This window comes from Zonotrichia albicollis, chromosome 14 (assembly GCF_047830755.1).
Source record: "Zonotrichia albicollis isolate bZonAlb1 chromosome 14, bZonAlb1.hap1, whole genome shotgun sequence".
Taxonomy (NCBI): domain Eukaryota; kingdom Metazoa; phylum Chordata; class Aves; order Passeriformes; family Passerellidae; genus Zonotrichia; species Zonotrichia albicollis.
Window position 1 is genome coordinate 5799487 of NC_133832.1, and position 21331 is coordinate 5820817.

Sequence of the window (21331 nt, forward strand, 5' to 3'; positions counted from 1 at the left end):
TTAGCACAGAACAGGCATTGCCTCAGGCCCCACTCTGGGCACCAAACCATGGAGGGCTGACCCTGCCTGAACACCAGGTACCCACCAGGTACCCACCAGGTACCCACCAAGCTGCTCTCTCACTCCCCTCCTCAGTAGGAGGAAGGCAGGGAGAAAGGAAGATGGGAATGGAATTTGTGGGCCAAGATAAAAGCAGTTTAATAAAGCAAAAGCAAGGCTGCATGTGGGAACAAAGGAAAACTAAATATTTATTGTCTACTTTTGACCAGCAGGAGATGTCCGGCCACTTCCTGGGAAGCACAGCTTCAGTGCACAGAGCAGCTGCTGCAGAAGACAGATGTTTTAATAAAGAATTCCCCCCATGTCCCTTCTCTTAGCTATTGCTGCTGAGCAGATGCCATAGGGTCTGGAATATCCCAAGATCGTGCTCCCACCCCAGCCTGCTGGTGAGGTGGGAATGTCAGAGGCAGCCTTGACGCTGTGGGAACATTGTTCAAGAATAGCCAAAACATTGGTGGTTTATCAATAGCTTCCTAGCTACCAACACAAAACACAGCTCCACAAGGGCTGCTAGGGGTGAAATTATCTTCTCAGTCAGACCAAATACAACTGTTTATTTAAAAAAATTAACAGAAACTTTTAACAAAATCACACCGAACAGTGAGGATCTGAAAAGCCAGGCAGCACTGGGGGCATCACAAAGAGAAATGCTCTGCAGGCCCTGACCAACCCAAGGGCTAGATGTGCAGACAGGCCCTCCAAGTGGATGGTAACACCTTGTCCACTTATCTCATTCAGTGATATTGTTTATTGAGCAGGTGAGGTTGTAAATGAGAAACCTGAATCTCTTGTGCATCCTCACTAGGTGCCCAGGCACCTGGAGGGCTCCAATGGTGATAAGCTTTTAAAAAAAGTTCCATTTGAAAGCAACCACAGCTGCAGTTGCAGCTTGGAGGAAGCGACCTGCTTAAGTGCAACATGAAGGGTATGTCATAGCATGAGGTGTGTGTGACATGCTGCATTTCTTCTTGCCCAAAATCCTACAGAGCTGTCCATTTTTTCCCCTTGCTGCCCTGTACCAGCACAGAACATCCTCTCTAGCTCAGGAAGAAGGGAGAATGAACACATGTATATCCACAGTCTAAGGAGAGTCACCTTTTGCTGGAACTTGGATCACTCCATACCCCATCCCAAATGTGAGAACAGGGCTAGCTCTGGAAGGACAGAGCCCTCTACAAGCTAGGAGCCACGAGGCAATTAATAGATTGCAGGCTGGTGATTTGCCTTCTGCATCTGGATGATCTTGCCAAAGCCACCTCTTCCCACATCGTAGTCTGTCCGGTATTCATCTCGCACCTGGGGCACAGCAACAACACACATTAACAGCCAGCACTGCCAGCCCCCAGAATCATCCTCCCCTCCTTGTTCAGCTGGTGGGGAACTGAAATTCACATTAGAAGCACTTCAACTCGTCTGAGGTCTCTTCAACTAATCCACCAAAAAGGTGGTAATGGTGGTGAAAATGACCAAAAAGGATATATTTGATTGTGGAGATTTTTTTCAGGTAAGAAGCAAAGACTCCAAAATATTTTTTTGTTCAGCTTTTCAGTATGCCCTTCTGAACTGCCAGGCTTGACCTTCAGAACACTTTATCTCATCTAAACCTCATTGCCCTTGGAGAAACTGCTGTGTTATGAGATTGGCCTGGCAGCCACACTGCTTCCCTCCACTCAAATCCCGGATCATTTCAAGGGTACTACCTTGGATTAGGGAACATTCTGCTTGCATTGCAGGAAGTTTGGAGTCCTAAACAAAAGTGGCCTTAAGTTCTATTGCCAGCCTTTATCGCCAGGTGTCAATTACCAAAACAACCTGGGAGTGAGTAACCTTCATTATCGGGTCCTTACAGTCTGCACATTGTTCTCCCTGAGACAAAACCAGCAAGGAAGTACATGGAGTCTTACAGGATCGAATTCAGGGATGAACTGGCATTGCCTTTACCTGTCCTCCAGTCTTTCCTCTCCCATACTGCCTCCCCTCCTTGAAGCCTGCGTCCCAGTCTGTGCGGATGATGCGGTCGTCCAGCCGCGTGCCGTTGATAAACCTCATGGCGTGCTCAGCGTCTGCTCTCGTGTAGTACCTGAGGCACTCTGTAAGGACAACTCAGGCTGCTTTTTGTTGGGCACAGGGAAAAAAATGAGGGAAGTATTGTATTTGAGAAGCTGAACTCTCCCCACTGCCTTCCAGCCTTTTCTGCTCTTCTCTACGGGATCAAAAACTGCACTCATGTAAATCCAAGCTAAGACCAGCTCAGCAAGGATTCTGTACTTTAATGTGAGTACCTGCACAGACAAGACAATGGAACAAAGACATTAAAGCCTTGCTAAGGGCAAGAAACCAGCCTTTTTGTGCTATGTAAAACTTGACTGAAATAGAACAAAAGGAGAGCTTTGCACAGACAGCTCCTGGCACAACCTGTATAAGCGTGTACCCTCTGCTTGAAAATGCCCCCATGGCTTATCCTGCTACTTCCTTCAGGTGTGCAGTTGAGAGGAGAAAGCAAACACGTGCTCTGGACATGGAAGATGTCAGGCTGATGACTAACAGTTCTCATTGTGGCCCTAAAAGCATTAAAGAAATTAATGAATTAAAGGGGCTCTCTTCCACCTCCAGAAACTACAGCTCTGGTGACACTTGTCACATATGGCACCACTACACAGTCAGTCTCAGGGTGAGGTAAGGAAGGTGCAAGGATGGACGGGATGTGCCTGGTAGGAAGCACCTGGCTATCACCTTTCCAGCAGCAGCACAGACACACTTGCTGTGCCGAGGAACTACAGGTGCCAACCACACCCGTACTGGCAGGAAGAACCAGAAAGGATACTCTACAAAGCAGAAGCCACAGGGGGTTTTCTTGATCTTGTCCAGCCCCATGACAATCCTCTTGACATCCCCGCACTTGGAGAAGAGCTCCTGGATCTGCTCCTCGGTGGTGTAGAAGGACAGATTGCCGACATACAGCGTGGAGGAAATCTTCAGCGATTTCTCCTGCAGCTGCCTGCTACCCTGCGGGCACAGAGGGCACGCCGCGAGCTCAGCGCGCTCGCCGTGCCGCTCCCGCCGCCCCGTGCCCTCCCGCTGCCCGGTTCCTCGCACGGCCTTGTCCCGGCCTCAGCCCTCCCCGCCACCCGCCGCGCCGGGCGCACCCGGAAGTGCTGGTCGCGGTACTGGCTGATCTCGCAGTACGAGTCGCTGTTGAGCCCGCTGAGCGTGGTGTGCAGCAGCCCCGACATCGCGCCCGCCCGGGCCCCGCCGCCCGGATCCTTCCACAACCGCCGCGCACCGGACGCGGCGAGCGGCGCGCGACAGACGCCGCTCCGCCGCTCTGCGTGATTGGTCACACCGGCTGTCACTCAGGGCGGAGGGCGGGGCGAAACAGCCAGACGGGCAGTGGGCGGCGCGGGGGTTCGCCGGCAGCGCTGGGTCGGGGCGCGCAGGCGCAGTGCGGGGGCGCTGCTCCCGTGGCTCGGCGCCCCTCACGGAGCTCCCCTGAGGGGCCATGGCCGGGCCGCGGGTGGCGGCCGTGGAAGGTGTCGTGGGCTCTCTCTTCCCGATAAGTGCCGTCACTGGCGGCTGATGTTGGGCTGAATGTCACGCCCCGCTGTCTTCCTGTCTTTCAGCGCTGGTACGGGAGCTGCTGAAGGAAGAGGCGCCGTCCCGCATCGCCGCCCTCACGGAGGAGCTGTTCCGGGCGGCGGAGAGCATCTCTGAAGAGGACGGGAAGGTGGCGGAGGGAGAGTCCCCCGCTCCCAACCCGTCTGACGAAACGGGGGGTGCATGTGCTTCCCACCCCACAGCCCTGGCCCAGGTTGGTGCTGCAGCTCCGTAAACACCAGCTGCTGCTGCTGCTTCCCACCTTTGGCGAGGAAGCTAAAAGTGTAGCACTACTGAAATGTAAAGGAAACAGTTCACTTTTCATTTGCCCCAATAGCGTGAAAGTACAAAATAAAGTGGGAAATGTTATTTTTAAAAGTCAATGTGAAATGATGTTGGATGTAAAAGTGTGTGTGTCATTGGCTCTGCATTGACCGAGCTGAACCAGTATGTGTTCTCAATGTGTTCTCCATGAGACCCACCTGGATTCTGTGTCCAGGTCTGGGGCTACCAACTTCAGAAGGATGTGGACCTGCTGGAGGGAGCCGTGAAGGTGATTGAAGGGCTGGAGAACATCCAGATGGGAAAGACAGACGGAGTTCAGAAGAGAAGGCTCTGGGGAGACCTTACAGCACCTTCAGTGCCTAAAGGGGTTCCAAGAGAGCTGCAGAAGGACTTTGGGCAAGGGCTTGAAGTGACAGGAAGAGGGAAAAGACTTTATGTTGAAAGAAGGTTGACTTAGATTAGCTATTAGTAAGATACTGAGAGGGTGGTGAGGCCCTTCCACAGGTTATCCAGAGAAGCTGTGACTTCTCCATCCCTGGAAGTGTCCAAGGCCAGGTTGGACAGGGCTTGGAGCAACCTGGTCTGGTGAAAAGTGTCCCTGCCCATGGCAGGGGCTTGGAACTGGGTGATATTTAAGGTCACTTCCAACCCAAACCATTCTATGATAATAATGGGAAAATTACTGGTTACTGATAATGTTAACGTATTTATTTCAAACCACTAGTAGTATCTGGTTGTAATTTTAAGTAAAAATGCAAGCACAGAGCACTGATGCATTAAGAGTTTGGTACTGGATCAGAGGAGAGGTCCTTCTCACCCTGTCTGTGGATTCCCATAGTGACAACAGATAACCCAAGGAAGAAGAAAACAAGCAAGAATGTAATTTTAAGTGCCTGGTAAACAATATCCCAGTACACCAAATTATATTTGAGGTACTCATTTTCAGTCATGGTAAAAGTTTATCAAGTGGTTGTTTATAATATTTGGTTTATTTCTCCTAGAGGAGTACTTAGCAAGAAGTAAACATTTACTTTAAAAGTCCTTTTTCAAAGAGAAGTCTGGTAATACATGAATCTGAAATAAGGAAAAAGACCAGCTGAGATATTGTCCAACTTCTTCCTCTAAAATTATATTTTCAAGAGACATTTAAGAAGTAGCAATTATCAGCTAAGGAACACTGATTTTGGAAGTCCTAAATTTGCAACAAGGAGTGAGTTAAGTTAGCAAGTGTTGTAACAGAAAGTGTCAATAGTACAGTGTGTAAAAAAATACAAGAGCATAAAAATGGTACCCTTCAGTTCTTCCTGAATCAGTTGGGCTAAATTATTTTTGAAGAAAGGAGAAATCATAAATTTGTAATCTGACCACTTCAATAAGAGGGGCTATGAACTCTCTCCTATACAGGCAAATATGTATTCATAGGCAAGATCTGTCTTGAAAAGTAGAATAAAGTGATGGAAAATCAGCCCCTCAGGGTGGGTTGCTAAAGCAGCTTATTGCCTTTATGTAGTGCTGTGTCTTTTTAACAAGACTATATAGTCAGTAACCTTTGTTCTTTGTTTGCTAATATCTGAAGTTTCCCAGTGTAGGTATTTAAAGTAATTAAGCTACTTAGTGTTCTTTTGGACATGCAAAAAAGGTGAAGCCTTACTAGAGATAGTTCTCAAATGTGATCAGATTCTTAGAGTTCTGTTCCAACCCCTTCAGATTTTAGGTGAAGAAATGCTCCATCCATTCAGCATGCCTGTTTTCAGGTCACTGTCCAACAGGTCCCTGTGGGATCCTGTGACAGCTTTATGGAAAACTCACACCTTTGGTGTGAAAGGGAGCTGGGTAAACATGTGGAGAGGCCATTCCTGTGAAACACTTGAAAGGTGCTTCTTTTTCCAGTAGTAAATTTCAATGGGATCCACATCCAGGACACGATTAAACTGAGTGGAATTCTCCTCTCCAGGTTGAAGAGAGTGCAGTCAGCTTGTGGAACTGGACAGTGACCAAACACACGGGTGCTGTTATCAGCGATGAGCAAAGAGCCAAATGTACGTATGTTCTGTGCCTCCCTGAGGGCGTTCTGTGTGCTGCAGCATGGAGACCAAGCACTCCCTGCTGGCAGGCACATAAACAGAGCTGGAGATTTGTTTGAGTCTTTGCAGACCCGGGCTAGAAAGAGAAGAGTGTACTGGTGGGCTTGTATAAACAGTTCAGGAAAAAGCATCCTGATGTAATTGTTATCTTGTGGCACAGAATCAGTGCAGGCATTCTTGTCACTCCCCTTTCCATGCCAGAGCACCAGCAAAGAGGTGATGTGACCAAAGGAAGCTGTAATTTGCATTTCTGATGCTGTGGTTCAAATCTAAAAATGTATTGAAATAACACAGATGTAAATCTTAGACTGTTGGTCACTTAATTTATATCAAGCAAGGTTGCTTTTTTCATGTAGCTATCTCATCCATGTTTACATACAGAAACATTCTAAATCCTCTTTTCACTGACCTGCTTTAGCCAGGTGCACAGCTCCTGGGTTCTCTTGGGCCAGGAGCAGGGCTGGGGGAAAGCAGAAATGAGCTTTTGGTGTTTTCCCTCAGTGTGTTCTTTCTGTGGTTCTGTGGGATTGCAGAGTCAGGCCTACATTCTTGTCCTGAGGGATTATAGTCAAAATTATGTATAATCTGCATCATATAAATTACACCAGGTAAGGGGAAAAGGGTAAGTTGACATAAAGTAGAACATGATGTTCTCAGATCACAGCTGAAGGGCCAGGGAGAGGCTGTTTTAAATACATTAAGTAGTGTGTTTTCCATCCCTGATGTCTAAGGAAGGTCTGAAATTTTTGCTTTTTACTTTGAAACTGTAAAGATTATTAAACTTCATTTCCTTATTTTGCTGAAGGCTACTTTGAGGCTTTCAAAAAATGTTACTGTAAGCACCTGCAATGTAATTAAATCTTTGAATACCATGTATTTAACTTAAACTCTCTCTAAATTGTTTAATAGGTATTTTAATGAGAATATATATTTTTTTTTCTTACTGTCTGAAAAGCAATTTTAATATCTTGGCTAAAATTCAGATTGCTTTAACTCCTGAAGCTTTCACGCTTTTCTTTCTTGTGATTTAAAATGCCAGATAGTCTTTCCAGATATGGCAGGGCTTGACTTTCTGAAAAAAACAAATGAAGAAGTAGAGAGAAGGGAACTTGAATGCCTGCTGTGTTTCCTTGCAGTGCGGTTTGTTGCCTGCAGACTGATTTGCCTTTGTGAGGGCAGCGATCCTCCGGAGGGAACCATCCGAAGGCAGATTCTGGTAAGGCTCATTGTGGCTGTGTAATGAAATACAGTTGATCCCCCAGGGAAGTCTTCAAATCTTATTACATTTGCTTTGGAAAGAGAGTGAAGTATATGTCTGGTTCTGGAAGGGTAACTGGTGCTTTGGCAGGAGCATTGCTGACTCTCTCTTCTCATCACTTAAAGATAAGATTGATGATCCCATTTTTTCCCTTTTAAGAACACAAAGTACATGCTGAAGTGGGACCTGTATCTTACAGGGATACCTTGCTGAGCCATTGGAGCTAGGAGTGTCTGGGCAGTGTGGTTAGCATCCCATCTTCTCACAGGGTAAAATATGAGCAGGACATGCATTTATTTCAGTGTAGTGAGAGTCCCATGTGTTGGATAAGTGGGTCCTAGCTATGCTAAATGAGCCACAGCTGCCAAGTCCTGAGTTGGGCAGCAGCTGTGGCTCGTAAAGATAACTGGGATAAAAGGGGTGGGCTGAGGGCCTGGAGGAGTCCCTGTGAAGTCGTAAGGAACTGTGCTACAGAGAAGAGGTACATGGTAGAAAACCAGCTGGAAGGCATGGACTTTAGGAATATAATAACAACAGTATGGGACTCTAGAAATATGATGATAACAATAAGATAACAATTTTTCTGTATCTCATAATATTGTCTAGTGGACCACCATAAGTCTTATGCTCTATCTGAGTGTTCATTCAGCAGTGAGAGTTGCTGGTCAGGAATTACAGAGCTGAAATACCCTTGTCCTGTGTTAGATCTGTGCTACAACAAGATGAGCTCTTACATTGCCTTTCTTGAAAGTGGTTGCGTTTTCACAAAAGACTTACTGCCTCCTTCAGATGTCTATGAAAACTGGGAAAGGATGGATAGATATTGGAAAAGCTGGTCTTGCAGATGGATTTCTAGAGAATGCCATGAACGTAAGTTCTTTGCCACTTTTGATTTCTTACACACACCCCTGTCTGTAAGTTCCATGGGTGATGCCTGCATTTTGTTTTGCAGAGTATAGAGAAGCTGTATGCCAAGTTACGGAAGGGGAGCGAGGGTGAAGCAGATATTCAAGTGCACAGAGCTGATGTGGAGAAGAGCCTTTTCAAAGTACTCTCTTACCAAGCTGAATCAGTATGTGTTCTCAGTTTCCCTTATAAGTCACTCTATACCTTGTAGAGGTATAGAGGGAAACTCTGACCCAGTTATTAGATACCTGAGTGCTTGGCATTGAGGACTTGCTGAGGGATAGGTTTCCTTCACTTAGATATAAGATAGCAGATCTCATGTTTGCATTCAGTGTTGCAATCATTTAATGATTTTTAATTTCCCTCATTTATCACAGTCATTCTTGCAGTGGTGTTTATCTTTTCTAGTTCAGATTTGTTGCTTTATAATTTGGCTATCATGGCTGTTTATAAAATAAACAGCTGCCTCTATGATTCATACATGGGTCAGTTCCAACAGTGTCCTGTGCTTGACTGGAGAACAAGGCAAGTAACTGTAATTTAAAAGATGATGCAATTTAGAAATTTTAAGTTTTGAGAGGAATTGTTTTTCCTTCTGAAGTGCCTGAGAACTCTACCTATCCTACAGAGCATTACAGACACAGGAGTGCAAATACAGTGAATGTAGTTTCCTGCATTTGTTGGTCACACCACTGACCTGAGTGTCTAAAGGGAAGTGCTATCTCCAAAATTCTCAGGAGCTACCCTAAACAGGACAAAGCAATGTCCCATATTTTAATTTGGTCATGGAGACAAAAGGAGAGGTGATATAAATTTTGCTGAGCTCTTGTATCATCTTAATGTGTGAATGATCTTGTCCCATGTCTCTGGCCTTCGCACACTACCTAAGCACTGCAGTGATTTTCTGCATCTCTTGATCATCTGGCAATATGGAAAAATAGACAGAATTATTGTAGCACTGCAAGGACAGATAGCTAATCCCAAACCTAGCTTTACTGCATGTGAAAAGCCCAAGTCCTATTTTAAAGAATGAGGTTTTTAGTGAATTTTAAAGAGCAGTTGCACACTAACAGGTTGTTGGCATGCTCTGCTGCTTTCTCAGGCTGTTGCTCAGGGGGACTTTCAGAAAGCAGTGATGTGTGTGCAGCGCTGCAAAGATATGCTGATGAAATTGCCAAAAGAAGTAAGTGAAATCTTCCCTTCTTTATCATTCCAAACTTTGAGAACCTGCTTTCCTCTCTGTATGTTAAAGCATGACATATGCCACAGAAAATTTTGAAAAGTACTCTGAACTGGAGATCTCTTCTGCAATTGGTTGCCTCTTTCAGATTTTGTTGCTAAAAATTTTGTGTGGAAACAGCAGAGTTTTTTCAGAGTGCATTTTTTTATTGCCTCTCTTCAATTAGAATTTGAAATAGAATAATAAACTCTTTTCCTAAACAATAAGAAGACAAATCAGCAAGCGAGGCAAAAAGATTTCTAAATTGAATATACCACCTACTCTCTACAGAACCAGCTGCATTTTACATCTTGATTTTGTATATTGCATCTTGTACCCATGTGAACATTTGTCTGGGGACAGATGGGACAAGAGAAGAGCTGAGTTACAAAGTTACTGATATGCAAGTTATCACTACTATCAGTACTCATCTTCATAAAACTGTAGAGCTATGAATGGTTTTTGTAGCTTTTGTCTCACAGAGAAAACAAACTATCCTGTGCAGATTAGTTCTTTGTTTGCAAAGATAAAAGTCTGTTATTGTTATATGAGAATAAACTTCCTGACATTTATTTTCATTTGCTTACCTGTTTTCCAGTATTTAAAAAACATTTTCTTCCTGTCCCTCTGGTATAGATAATAAAATTTAAAGGGGCAGATGCAAATTCTTGAAGAAAAATATGGGATCTATTGTTGGAATTTATTTGTTTTTAACCAATTAAACTCCAACTGATTTTACATTGCTTTGTGTCATCTGCAGGCTATTTTCAAGTGCATCTGAGTACTAAGTTGCAGGGGTCTAACTTTGATTTGAATTATAAGAGTAGAACTTCTTACTGTTGAAAATGTTCACTGAGATCTTTGCTCTCCTGCTTCTCATTTAATTCTAAATTAATTTTATTCTTTCTGCTTGAACTCCTTCATTAAATAATATTAAACTCCTTGTGATGAAAGCTCTTCACAAAGCAGGAGCACTGATGCAGACAAGGTAAAGGTTTCTGATCATGAGAGAGTGATACGACTTCTGATTTAAAAAGTATTTAAAAAATGAGGCAAATGGAAAGAGCTAGTGATTGCTGAGTGAATCCAAATCTTTTGGGCTGCTGGGTAGCTCTCAGTCCTAAACTCTTGCAGGCTCCCATTGCACCAGAGAGAACCTGGAGAGTAACACAGGGAGATTATTGTGTTGTGTGGTACCAGAGATCAGCTGGAGAGGATTGTGATCCTTGATAGTTTATGAACCAATGCTCAGAACAGGAAACTTTCTCTCCTGGAAAGACAACATTCACAAATGAACCTGTGAAAAATAAGGTTTCACATCTGAGAGTGAGCTCTTTTGTCTTTATGCATATACCTACTCTGTGCTTTTCCCTCTGGATTGCAAAAAAAAAAAAAAAAAGAAGCAAGATGTTGTCCTAACCTTCTCATTTTTGTCTGAGAATTTGAAATCTGCAGTCCCTTGCAAAAAGCATCATTTATATTTGGGGAAAAAAGATACTGCAGAGGCAAAATGGATGTAAATATTGGCAGCCTGCTGGCATATAAAATGAGTTTTTGTCTCTTCTTTGGATGACATATGACAGCTGCAAATAATTTCAAAGAAATGACAAGTTGTTATGAACAGATGTTGTCAGGGCTGACTGATAAAGCTCTGAATAACCAAGCATTCAAAAGCAGTTTTCTTTTAAATCTTGTAATCCTTTTTTAACCCCAAAGAGAAATGCTGGGAAGAAGCCTACCATGAAACAGGTAGTCTTCTTCACTTAATTATGTAGAACTTTTTTGTTATTTAAAAAAAAAAAGGGGTTATGGTATTACAGTTTTTCCTCTCAAATTTAATTTTTTATTGTTTAATTTACACAGTTCCAGTGCTTTCAATATGATTTATTGAGGAACTGTGTTCCTCATGTGTTTCAAAAATCCTGCTGTTTTTTGTGTCCTGGTCTGGTTAATGATACTTCACTTTCCCATCCAATTAATTCCATTTAGTCATCATCAGCATCCCCTTGCAAAAGGCCAGAAGTGATAGCAGTGGAAATATCTTGAAAGTAAAATGCATTTTAAAGAACCTGAGACTGGAGTGCCATAGATGTAATGGTGTTTGACAAGAACATTCTAGAAGCAGGAGTCTTTTATTCCAGACCTGTTACCTGTCAATCCTCTGTTACAATTTTGGAGTGGAAACCTATGAACGGAAGAGATATGAACAGAGCTCCTTCTGGCTCAGGTAATGTGCAAAAACCAAATAAACCCAAACCCTTTCTTCTGAGATGTAAAAAACCTGTGTGAAGGAGAGGGGGGAGCAAGGGAAAGTAGAGGTCCATTAAAAATGCGAGAATACAAGATTTTAGCTGAACCAAATGATCTGAGCAGATATTTTGTAATGGTTGGATATTATTGCCTAAAATCTATGTCTGTTTTCCCACATGGATTTTCCTGCCATTAGAATGAAAGTCATCTTGCAGTGGTTCTTTCCAATCCTCTCCCTAGCCCTTCCTCCAAAGGGATTCGTTTTCTGAAGAGTCCTTGACTGATGAAAGGCACAAACATCAAGGTGAAAAAGGAATGGGTTGAGATGGTTTGGGTAGGATCCAAATAACTGCTGTGGTATTACTAAGGGTGAGGAAATGTAGGCTGTGAGGAAGAGCATCCTCATGCCATGGTAACAGCCTCACTGCAGAAAATTTGTGTTCATGTCTTCTTATTCTTTCAAATAGAAGAAAATGGAGGGCAACAGATCAAATTCCAAATCATCATGGTTGTATCTGTTGTCAAAGAGGATTTGTAGAAATGCTCAGAATTAGTTACATCTGGTGCTTTGGAGATTAATTTTCCTCAGGAATAAAATATAAAATAAATGCCGAGTCCTGATGACAAAATTTGAGGAGGAAATAAAGCTTTGCACAGTGCAAATAGTAATCTGGAGAAAGAGTGTGGCTCCATCTAGTGGGTTAAAATTTCCCTAGTCTGAGAATATATTAGATTAGAAAACAAGAGTCCAGGTACTGTTTTTCTTTCTAACAGCTCTTTATTCACAGCATTTGTAATCAAATCTGGTTTTGTGGCATTATCACTGTGTTTTCTCCTGGGTGGTTCTTTGTCCTGCCATTTAACTTTTAGAAGCAGAATGGGGATCATGAGTTACAGGTTCTGTCTTTGCTGTTGGTGTGCTGTGGTCTGGAGACCAGTCATGAATAGATTTTGTGTATTGCCATATTGTGTTCCAGGTGAGAATGGAAACACTTGCTTCTTCAAAACCTCTGTGGTTAAAATTGATAAAACCCACCAAAATGTTTGAATAGAAGGTGGTACAGAATGTGCTGCAACAAGTTGAAGAAAGTGATTCAGTACAATTTTTAATGTAAGGGTAGAAGGAGCCCAGAATTTTCTATTCTCTGGTAAAAGTGTCTATTGAGATTAGTTTGTGTGATTTATGTGATTTTTAACTGCTTAGGAAGTGGGAAAGGATAGGAATTTTGAACATATCAGAAGACTGACTGAATTTATCTCTGTCGTCCTGTTTAATTCTAACTTCCATTTATCACTGATAGCCAGAGTTATGACATTGGGAAGATGGACATGAAACATTCTGTTGGCAAAGAAATGCAGGTAGGAAATAGAGAAATTTCTATTTACAAATAGGAGCCTTTTGTTAAACTGACTCCAGTGTGTTACCTGCCTTTTCTGTGCAAACCTGCCCAGTGATGTCTTGGTCTCCTTTTTAGTAGTCTGCTGTGAAGTTTGGCAGAGTTTAAAGTTCAGTTGTTACGAGCATCAGTCGCTGATGAGCACCCTTAAATCACGTTTGATTCTGCTATTTCACAGAAATCAAAGTGTAGAAAGAGGCTGAAGCAGATCCTGAAAGGGCATCTCTTCTTCTATGCCTCTTTTTTCAATACACCATCAGCTGAGCTGTGTCATTTGTGATAGATGTTTCTCTGTCTCATTCAAAGTCAGTTTATTCTTTTACTTCCGACTGCAGATATGAAGATTTTAATTTCTTCCTCTTTATGTAAATAGTTTATGTATTTGAAGTCCATCATCATGTAGGTCTTTGTCCTGCTTTTTTATTTGTTTGTTTTCCTCTGTGGAGCATGTACCTTCTGTTATTTCAATTTCTTCTTTCATTTTTTTTTTCCAGTTATCTGATTTTCCTTGCAGCCCTTTGGTTTTTCTCTGAATTCTAGTTGATTCCTGTCCTGTGTGTACTGCATTGCTTCAAGACTGGATGTATTTCAGATGTGAGAAATCACTTTATATGTCTGATACCAGGCAGGGTTTTTTTGCCTCAAAGAACTTTTATTTTTCATGGCCTTAGAGTTTAAGTGATTTGTGTTTGTGTATGTTTGTATGTGGTTATTTTTTTGTTCCCAGGCTAAAGTGCTGAGGCTGTTAGCCACGACCTATTTTGAGTGGGATTGCAGCCTGTACCTGGACAAGGCATTGAAAGCCATAAACTTGGCAAATCAGGTATTAATTTTTGCTGCATTTAAAGATGGCAATAGATGAAACTCAAGCATTTGTTGACACGATGATATAGACCACGTTAATCCCTGGTGTGTTATCCTTGACAACAGATTGAGGTGTGTTTGCTTTGTTTCCACGCTCTTATGGATATTTTGGTGCTCCCAGCTTTTTTTTTTTTTGAGAAATACTTTTTTGCATGTAGAAGTAGAACTGCCCTCCTGTGTGTTAGTAGTAAGGTCCTTTGATGATGGTGTGACTGAAATTTCTCAGATGTGTGAGTTGATACAGGCAGGCAGCTGGGACAGCCACAAACCCACAGCTAAAGCACAGAGAGTAAAATGATTTCCGTTACCTCATTGTCTGGGGGATCCCCAGAGCAACACCCAGGCAGAGATGTGCAAGCAGATCTGAAAAATGAGGTGTGTAAACACCAGCTACCCTGAAGGAAGGTCATACATCTCTAAGCAGCCATTACAGTGAGGTCTCTTGATCCTTTACAAATTCTGTTTCCCATAAAGACTTGAATTAATTTTGTGCTTCTATCTATTCAGGTTAGTGAGGAGTAAATGAAATCTGAAAAATTCCTATTTGTCTTTCATTGATCATTAAAAAAATAATTTTCTGTTTTGTATAACACAAGTTTTAAGTGTGAAATTTTGCTTTAAATGGAAGCTTCCAATTTCTGCATGCTGCCTGAATTTACAGGCAGATCATAGTGCATATGCTCATGAGATCAGGATAAAAGGCAGTGTATTTTAGTTATGCAAATAATATGCTCCTACAGTATCTAAGCCTTTTTTCCTATTGTTTACTTTTGCAAAGCTTTTTGAGGCAGAAAGTGTTTTTATCATAAGTTTTGATAATGTACATTTGATATAGTGTGAGGGTATGGAAAACCAGAAGAAAATGTTTATTTTAGAACCTGAAACATGCACTGTTTTAGTGAGGGCTTTAGTATACAATCTTTGTTATTTCCAATTGCTCCTACTGTTGTTGACTCCTGAATTTCTTCTTTTTATAAACTACTTTGAATCTACTCATATTAATTCTAGATTTATCCAGCCAATTCACACATAGAAAAACTGGAAATTTTTCTATCATTCAGTAATGTTCAGCTTCTATTTAAAAATATCAAAAATGGGCCACAGCAAACTGAGAATTTTAAATCTTTTGCTTTCGTTATCCTTGTGGTCTTTCGGTGATGTAAGAATAAATAATAAAGATGCACATTGCATTTAGGAAGAAATTATGGCACAAGTTGCTTCAGTCATTATAATGGAAGTGAAGATTTCAGTGGGGAGTGTGTGATTGCTTAATATTTGTTTGTATTATGAATGTGCTGTACTCTCACAGGATCTGTGCTTTGCAAAGAGCTGTCCAAGTAATGTATTGTTTTTCATTGTGCAGGAGAATTTGCACCCAGCAGGGTTTTTTTTGAAAGTTAAAATTCTTCTTAAAAGTGGAGCATCAGATGAAGATATTAACTCAGGTATCACAGCTCTCCCTAGGTTTCATATTAAGGTTTCATATCCAAGGAGACTGCATGTGTCATACACAGAAAAACAATTTTATGGTTTTGGCAGAATCTGCATTAGCTAAATGTCCTTTTGGTTTTGAAGTATGAGACAGCACTCAGTGTTCACAGAGGAGGTATCCAGCTGCTAATTTAAATAGCCTTGCTGCAAATAGAGGAGGGAGAACACTTTGAAGGCTGTTAGAAGGAAGAGAGTGAAAATGTAGCAATGTAAAGCTACAGTTTATTTAGACATAGGGTGAAGGTGCATTGACTTTCACAGTCAGAAGAAAGGCTGGTGAAGCATTGCTGTTCTCTGGGTGGGATTTTGCAGATTTTAATCAAGAGATATTATGGGCTCATCAGTGTGTTGTTATAAACCTGTATTACAAGAGTTAAGTAAAATAAACTCTTTTCTCCTTATTCCTCACATTTGTCACTGGAGCAGAATTTATTCTGCTATGGAATGAGAGGATAAGAAAGTTTTTGGGGAGATTTTAATATAGAAAGGATAATTAATGTGTCAGAGTAATTAATTTTCATAAATAATGAAATCTTAAGGAAGAGAGTAGGGTTGAAAAGCATCAGATGTGTAATGGATAATCTGAGAAATGTAGGATGTGATGAAGAATTTCTTGCAGAGAGCAGGGGTTTGGATGCTGTCAGACTAGCAGAAATGGTAACTCCACATTCCTCCTTGGGGCTTTCAGCCAGATTTCAAGTAGCCAGTCATTTAAATCTTACAATTTCAAATAAACATACAGGAGCTGACTTGTGTTCTTCAGTTTGAATTGTGAAACCATAGAGTTGCCTCTCAAAACACACTTGGCTATTGTTTAGTAACACTAAACCTCCAGTCAGTTCTTCAAGCACGTTTATTAATGAGTGGGTGTCCCTTTTCTTGTATGGCTGGCAGAAAAGTGTGTGCTCTCTGTCTTTTGAGTGAAGATTCCTGCTAAATTTTAGGCATTTCACTAAAATCTTGTGTTGCACACTTGCATCAGCTGCCTTCAAATGCTTCTTTTAACAACTGTTCCAGTCATGTCCTTGTGTCTTCCTTCTCTGATCCCATCCAAGCTACAAATGTATCTGTTTTGTTCTTAACCATTCAGCACAGAGTAACAGTTTTAAAACTTTATCTGAGGGGTGTAAAACTGATACCTGCTTATCAGCAGCACTCAGTCCAACAGCTGATGCTCAGGGCATTATGCTGAAGTAGCTCCCAGTGCCATATGATACCACACCCAGCCTGAGCACTAACCTCAGTGTTAGGTTGTTCCTGCTGGATAAGGATGAGACATTTTGATAAAATGGAGCTTGAGGCAAAAAAAAAAAAAAAACTCTACTAAAGTTTATGCTGTTCCTGTTTAGAGAGACAGAGGGCTGGAATTCCAGGGCTATCAGCCTGTCACCTTTCTGTAGTACTGCATTAACTGTACAGTGAAAGCAAAGTCAAAACACAATAGCTATTATTCTTCCATTTGTGGTACATCTGTTATAGAGTTGCTGGTTTTTTTTTTTTTTTTCAGTTTTGTTTCTGTCTTTCAAAGCAGGTGGAAGAGATAAGTGGTAAATTGAGCAATTAAGTGTCTAAGTTGATTACATAATCTCAAGTGCTTTGTGTTCTGTCTAGCTCTTGCAGAATTCACACACTTTGAGATGTCCTTAGACTTCTGTTTGAATACTGCCAAACTGCTGCTGGAGCATGGAAGGTATGAAAGCATCTCTAAGTGGGGTAAACACAATGTTTGGAGGTTTGGGTCTTTGTTTATAAGCAAAGAACATCTATTATACAATGATACTTTATTTCAAATAAAAGCTCATGGGGGTCAGGTGAAAGGTTTTGAGAGGGAGCCTGTCTTCTGTAGCAAGGAGATAGTGATTATGGTAGCAACAGAACACAGTGTGAAATAAGTGTAGGGGTAATTTGCAGTGCTGTAGACTTACTTTGGAATGATTAAGACTCATTATGTAGTTTTATTATATGTCTGGAATCATCAGACTGACTTTTTTTTATAACCAACCATCAGAATGACTTTGGAGCCCTAGAACCATTCTTGAGAAAAACAGTAGAAGGATAACAAGTTACTGCAAAATAAATTGAGGCACGAATTTTTACCCTGTTGAGTGCTCCATCATGATTATGTATGTATATGCTTGTATCTTGATGCAAATGTGAAGAATAAACTCTTATGAATACAGTGGAGGAAGCCTGTGGTAAGAGGAAGCTGCCACTGAATAGATGAACTGTAACAAATTCATACCTTGATTCATTCTGTCGGTGTGATTGAATGACAAACATGCTGGATGGTGTGAATATGTTAATCTCCAGAATAGAAAATTAACAGCTCTTCTGGTGCAGCCTCTTAAAAATGCATCTCTGTGAATAGGGAATCAGTTGGTTTTGATTTTCTGAAATCTGTTCCTGAACGATTTGAATCTTCACCTCACCTTGGAAAAATTACCCTGCTCCACATCGAGTTCCTGCTGCAGAATAAGAGGGAGCTGCTCGCTAAGCAAAAGATTGAAGAAGTTATTATAGGTCTGTATCCATCTTTTACTGCTGTTTACTGAAAGCTGGATGTAGTTGGCTAAAGTCTTGCATTCTAATTTTCACTTTTTTTGCTTATTCTTGTTTTTCTTTCTCTGTGTCTGTTTTCCATTATGTTTCTTTTACTTGGCAACTCTCAACTTCCATATTGAACAACAGTCACGATCAAGTGTGGGGTTAAATTCATTTGCTGGAGCAATTCCTCCTTTTTAGTGTAGACTGTGTGTGACTGATTGATGTGGGATTAGAAACATTAACCAGGAGTTCTGTGTAATGTTAATGCTTTGTCCATCCAGCCCAATTTATTTTTGTTTGTTAATCTAAGCCAGGTTACATATCCTTGTTAGAGCAGCTGCATAACAGTTTATTTTTCAGGTCTGTTGCACCTGTAGCACTGTAGTAATTTTTGACTGCAGATCAGATGTTGCATCTAGCTGGGACCAAGAGCCACATTTATGTTGTTCAAGCATGAAAATATTTTTCTCTTACCCACTGGGTATTTTGGGTTTTGCTTGGTTGATTTGTTGGTTTGGGGTTTTTTTAAATAAACAGGATATGAAACACTGGCTCCTAAACTATTGCTGTGTCCCTGTTTTTTGTTGCAGGCTGTAGAATAATTCTTAGATGCCTCTCAGTGTGCTTCTTCTTGTAAAGTTCTTGTAAAGTGATGACTTGCAGTATCTTTTCAGGTCATTATACTGGCAAACAGCTGTTGCCTGAAGCCTTGAATCAGCTGCACATCATCTTGTGGGACAGAGCTGCCAAACATTATGAGGTTTGGGACCAAATAGTAGTGTTCTTATTTATATCAGTGAAAATGAAATTCTTTTTCTGACCTCTTTGATATGCCTATTTTTGGTTAGAGTGCAAACTGTTACTAAGAGCCTTGTTCCAGCTGGCACTAGTTTTATTTTTATCCATCTGGGTGCTGTTTTCAATTACAAAATCAAGTTTCAGGTAGCCTCATCTTAAGGTTTGTGCATGGGAACAGTTAATGCAAGAGTTCCTGCTCCAGCTGGCTCCTATATGGCTCTGGGGCCTGAAGGGATCCATCCAAGAGTAGTCAAAGAACTGGCTGTGTTATTGTGAGACTTCTCAATGATTTTTGAATGGTGTTGGGAATCTGGAGAGGTCCCAGTTTGCTGCAAGCTGGCAAAAATCATCCCAATTTTCAAGAAGGACAAGAAGGACAACTGTGGAAACTACAGGCCTGTCAGTCTCACTTCAGTGCCTGGTAAAATTATGGAGATTGTTCTGGGAGTTATTGAAAAACACCTGAAGGACAACACAGTCATTGGTCACAGCCAGCACCAGTCCATGAGGGGGAAGTCCTGCTTGTCAAACTTGATTTCCTTTTAGGACAAGGTCATCCACCTTGTTATCAGCTGAAGCCAGTTGATGTCATCTCTTTGGATTTCAGTAAAGCTTTGCATTCTGTCTCTCACAGAGTCTAGACAAATTAGAGGGCTGGGCACTCACCAGCTGTATGAAATCTAACAAAGGAAAGTGCTGGATTCTGCATCTGGAACAACCTGGAGGTTGCACTAGAATATACTTGACTAAATCTTTCATTGCTGTGACCTTTTTTAAAGAAAAATTGGGAGGACATAGGCAGTTTCATCACCCAAATATGGCCATGTTTGTTTGGGTTTTATTTTATTTTTATATTTTCTAGGAGAAAAGCTATTCTGAAGCCCTTCACTGGTACAATTATTCTGTCAGCTTCTATACACCTGGGCAGATAGACCAGAACTTGGCTAAGCTGCAGAGGAACATGGCTTCTTGCTATCTTCACCTGAAACAAGTTGACAAGGTATATTTAATACATATGTAGGCATACTTATGTCTTTATTTGCATTGCTCTTATTTTTGAGGAATTGGCTTTTTCATTTCTGCTCAGCCTTTGGTGCTGTCTTCTGGCCTCATCACTTTTGTTTCAAGGGCAGATCTGGCCCTATCAGACATCTTGAGTTATTCTCTAGATATCAGCAATGTAACCAGTAATGTTTTGTGTATCTTTTTATTTCTTTTCTATTGCAAATGATATACTAATTTCAAGGTGATGTTGTACTGATTTCCTTTAATCTCTTCTGTGAATAGGCTAAGGAGGCAGTTAAACAAGCAGAAAGGTGTGATCCAAACAGCATCTTTACTAAATTCAGTGTCTATAAGATTGCAGTGTTGGAGAACGATACTGATAAAGGTACAACCTGAAAGTTAAAGGATCCACTACGAGGAGAAATGTCAAGTATATTAAAAAATATATAAATAGCTTTGGACTGTTCATCTTGAGAAAGACACCACAGAGGGTAGCTAGAAGAAGGGTCCCTAAAATCATTGAAAATGTCAGGCTGTAGATTTAAGCTGTAAAAGTGGGATTTAGTTTGGTTTTTTTTTTTTTAGCACACAATATGTAAGAGGCAGAGCCCTTTGCTATATTTGATTTTGTTTGGATGGAGCCTCTGTCTAGGGAAGAGAATCCTCCCATGGGCAGAAGCTCTAGGAGCATCCCAGGGTGAGAATCATTCTATACTTTTTAGTATGCATATACAATATGGAACTTAAGGGAACCATTACTGCTGCTCTTAACTTCTCTGGACAGATGGAGCCTGAAGTTACCAAGAAATACATGAATTACTGAGATGACTTACAGAATGTTGTATCTCTGTAGCCTCTTTCTCCTTTATAATGAGTTCTGCTGTTTCATATTTTAATGAGGATCTTAGCTCAAGTAATGAAAATGGAGAAATACAGTCTATAGTTACTTAGAATACAGAGTAATGTGCAGAGCTTATTTTCCAATGAGTTCTCTGCCATTTAATTATTCTCTATACAAATTTTATTGACAGCATAATTTGCTCACATAATATAGAGTGGGAAACACAGCACAGTGTGAACATAAAAGCAGTGGCACCCTTAGCACAAGCCAAGTGTGGGAGCTTGGAATGATGCCCAGACAATGTATTAGAGAAAGTCTTGTCTTTGGTAACAAACAGTTACTTAGCAGAACAAAATTAAGATGTGAGATGAGTATCATTTGTATGGCATCTTTGTTTCCTTAGATTAGTAACTTGAAAGCTTCTTGGCACCTCCCTAGGAGGAAATGTGTATTTGAGGAGAAGTGCTGGTATGCTCAGGTTTTCTTGTCTTGGCTTTTTATTAAAAAAATAAAAATTATAGCCTTTCATAAATCATTAAAACAGAACTTTGCACCTTCCAATAGCTTCTATAAAAATGTTGGTTTTTCCCTCTGTCTCTTTCAGCTATGGAAGCAGTTATTGAAATGGGGAAACTAGCAGAAAAGCCACCAGAACATGAAGACAAGCTGAGAGTGGATAAAAATACAGGCAGCAACCTCTTGAGTTTAGCTGCCCAAATTGCTTTAGAGGTAGAG

General features: G+C 41.2%; 2 protein-coding genes across 2 annotated transcripts in view; one reads left to right on the plus strand and one right to left on the minus strand.

The window, feature by feature from the left end:
* Positions 1–597: 597 nt before the first annotated feature.
* LOC102068871 (nuclear cap-binding protein subunit 2) lies at positions 598–3342 on the minus strand. Its single transcript, XM_005484516.4, has 4 exons — positions 3207–3342; positions 2885–3066; positions 2002–2140; positions 598–1356 (listed from the first exon to the last, which is right to left on the minus strand). Exons 1-4 carry the CDS (start codon positions 3291–3293, stop codon positions 1258–1260), a joined length of 507 nt encoding a protein of 168 aa, XP_005484573.1. The 5' UTR covers positions 3294–3342; the 3' UTR covers positions 598–1257.
* A 101-nt stretch (positions 3343–3443) lies between these two features.
* The window catches only part of TEX11 (testis expressed 11), a 33421-nt gene continuing 15533 nt past the window's right edge, over positions 3444–21331 (plus strand). The window contains exons 1-17 of the mRNA XM_074551638.1: positions 3444–3590; positions 3681–3868; positions 5894–5978; positions 7160–7239; positions 8071–8151; positions 8234–8353; positions 9290–9370; positions 11548–11633; positions 12958–13015; positions 13781–13876; positions 15281–15362; positions 17020–17098; positions 17777–17928; positions 18627–18712; positions 19613–19750; positions 20038–20140; positions 21201–21325. Of these exons, the coding sequence (XP_074407739.1) occupies positions 3560–3590; positions 3681–3868; positions 5894–5978; positions 7160–7239; positions 8071–8151; positions 8234–8353; positions 9290–9370; positions 11548–11633; positions 12958–13015; positions 13781–13876; positions 15281–15362; positions 17020–17098; positions 17777–17928; positions 18627–18712; positions 19613–19750; positions 20038–20140; positions 21201–21325 (1671 nt within the window). The 5' untranslated portion in view covers positions 3444–3559. The remainder of the gene's footprint in view (positions 3591–3680; positions 3869–5893; positions 5979–7159; positions 7240–8070; positions 8152–8233; positions 8354–9289; positions 9371–11547; positions 11634–12957; positions 13016–13780; positions 13877–15280; positions 15363–17019; positions 17099–17776; positions 17929–18626; positions 18713–19612; positions 19751–20037; positions 20141–21200; positions 21326–21331) is intronic.

Coding starts and splice junctions, on each gene's coding strand:
- LOC102068871 (XM_005484516.4), bottom strand. CDS start 3,293: ATGTCGGGGCTGCTGCACACCACGCTCAGCGGGCTCAACAGCGACTCG. Junction 3,067..3,206: donor ACCGCGACCAGCACTTCCGG/GTGCGCCCGGCG, acceptor CTGTGCCCGCAG/GGTAGCAGGCAGCTGCAGGA. Junction 1,357..2,001: donor GAGGAAAGACTGGAGGACAG/GTAAAGGCAATG, acceptor GCTGTGCCCCAG/GTGCGAGATGAATACCGGAC.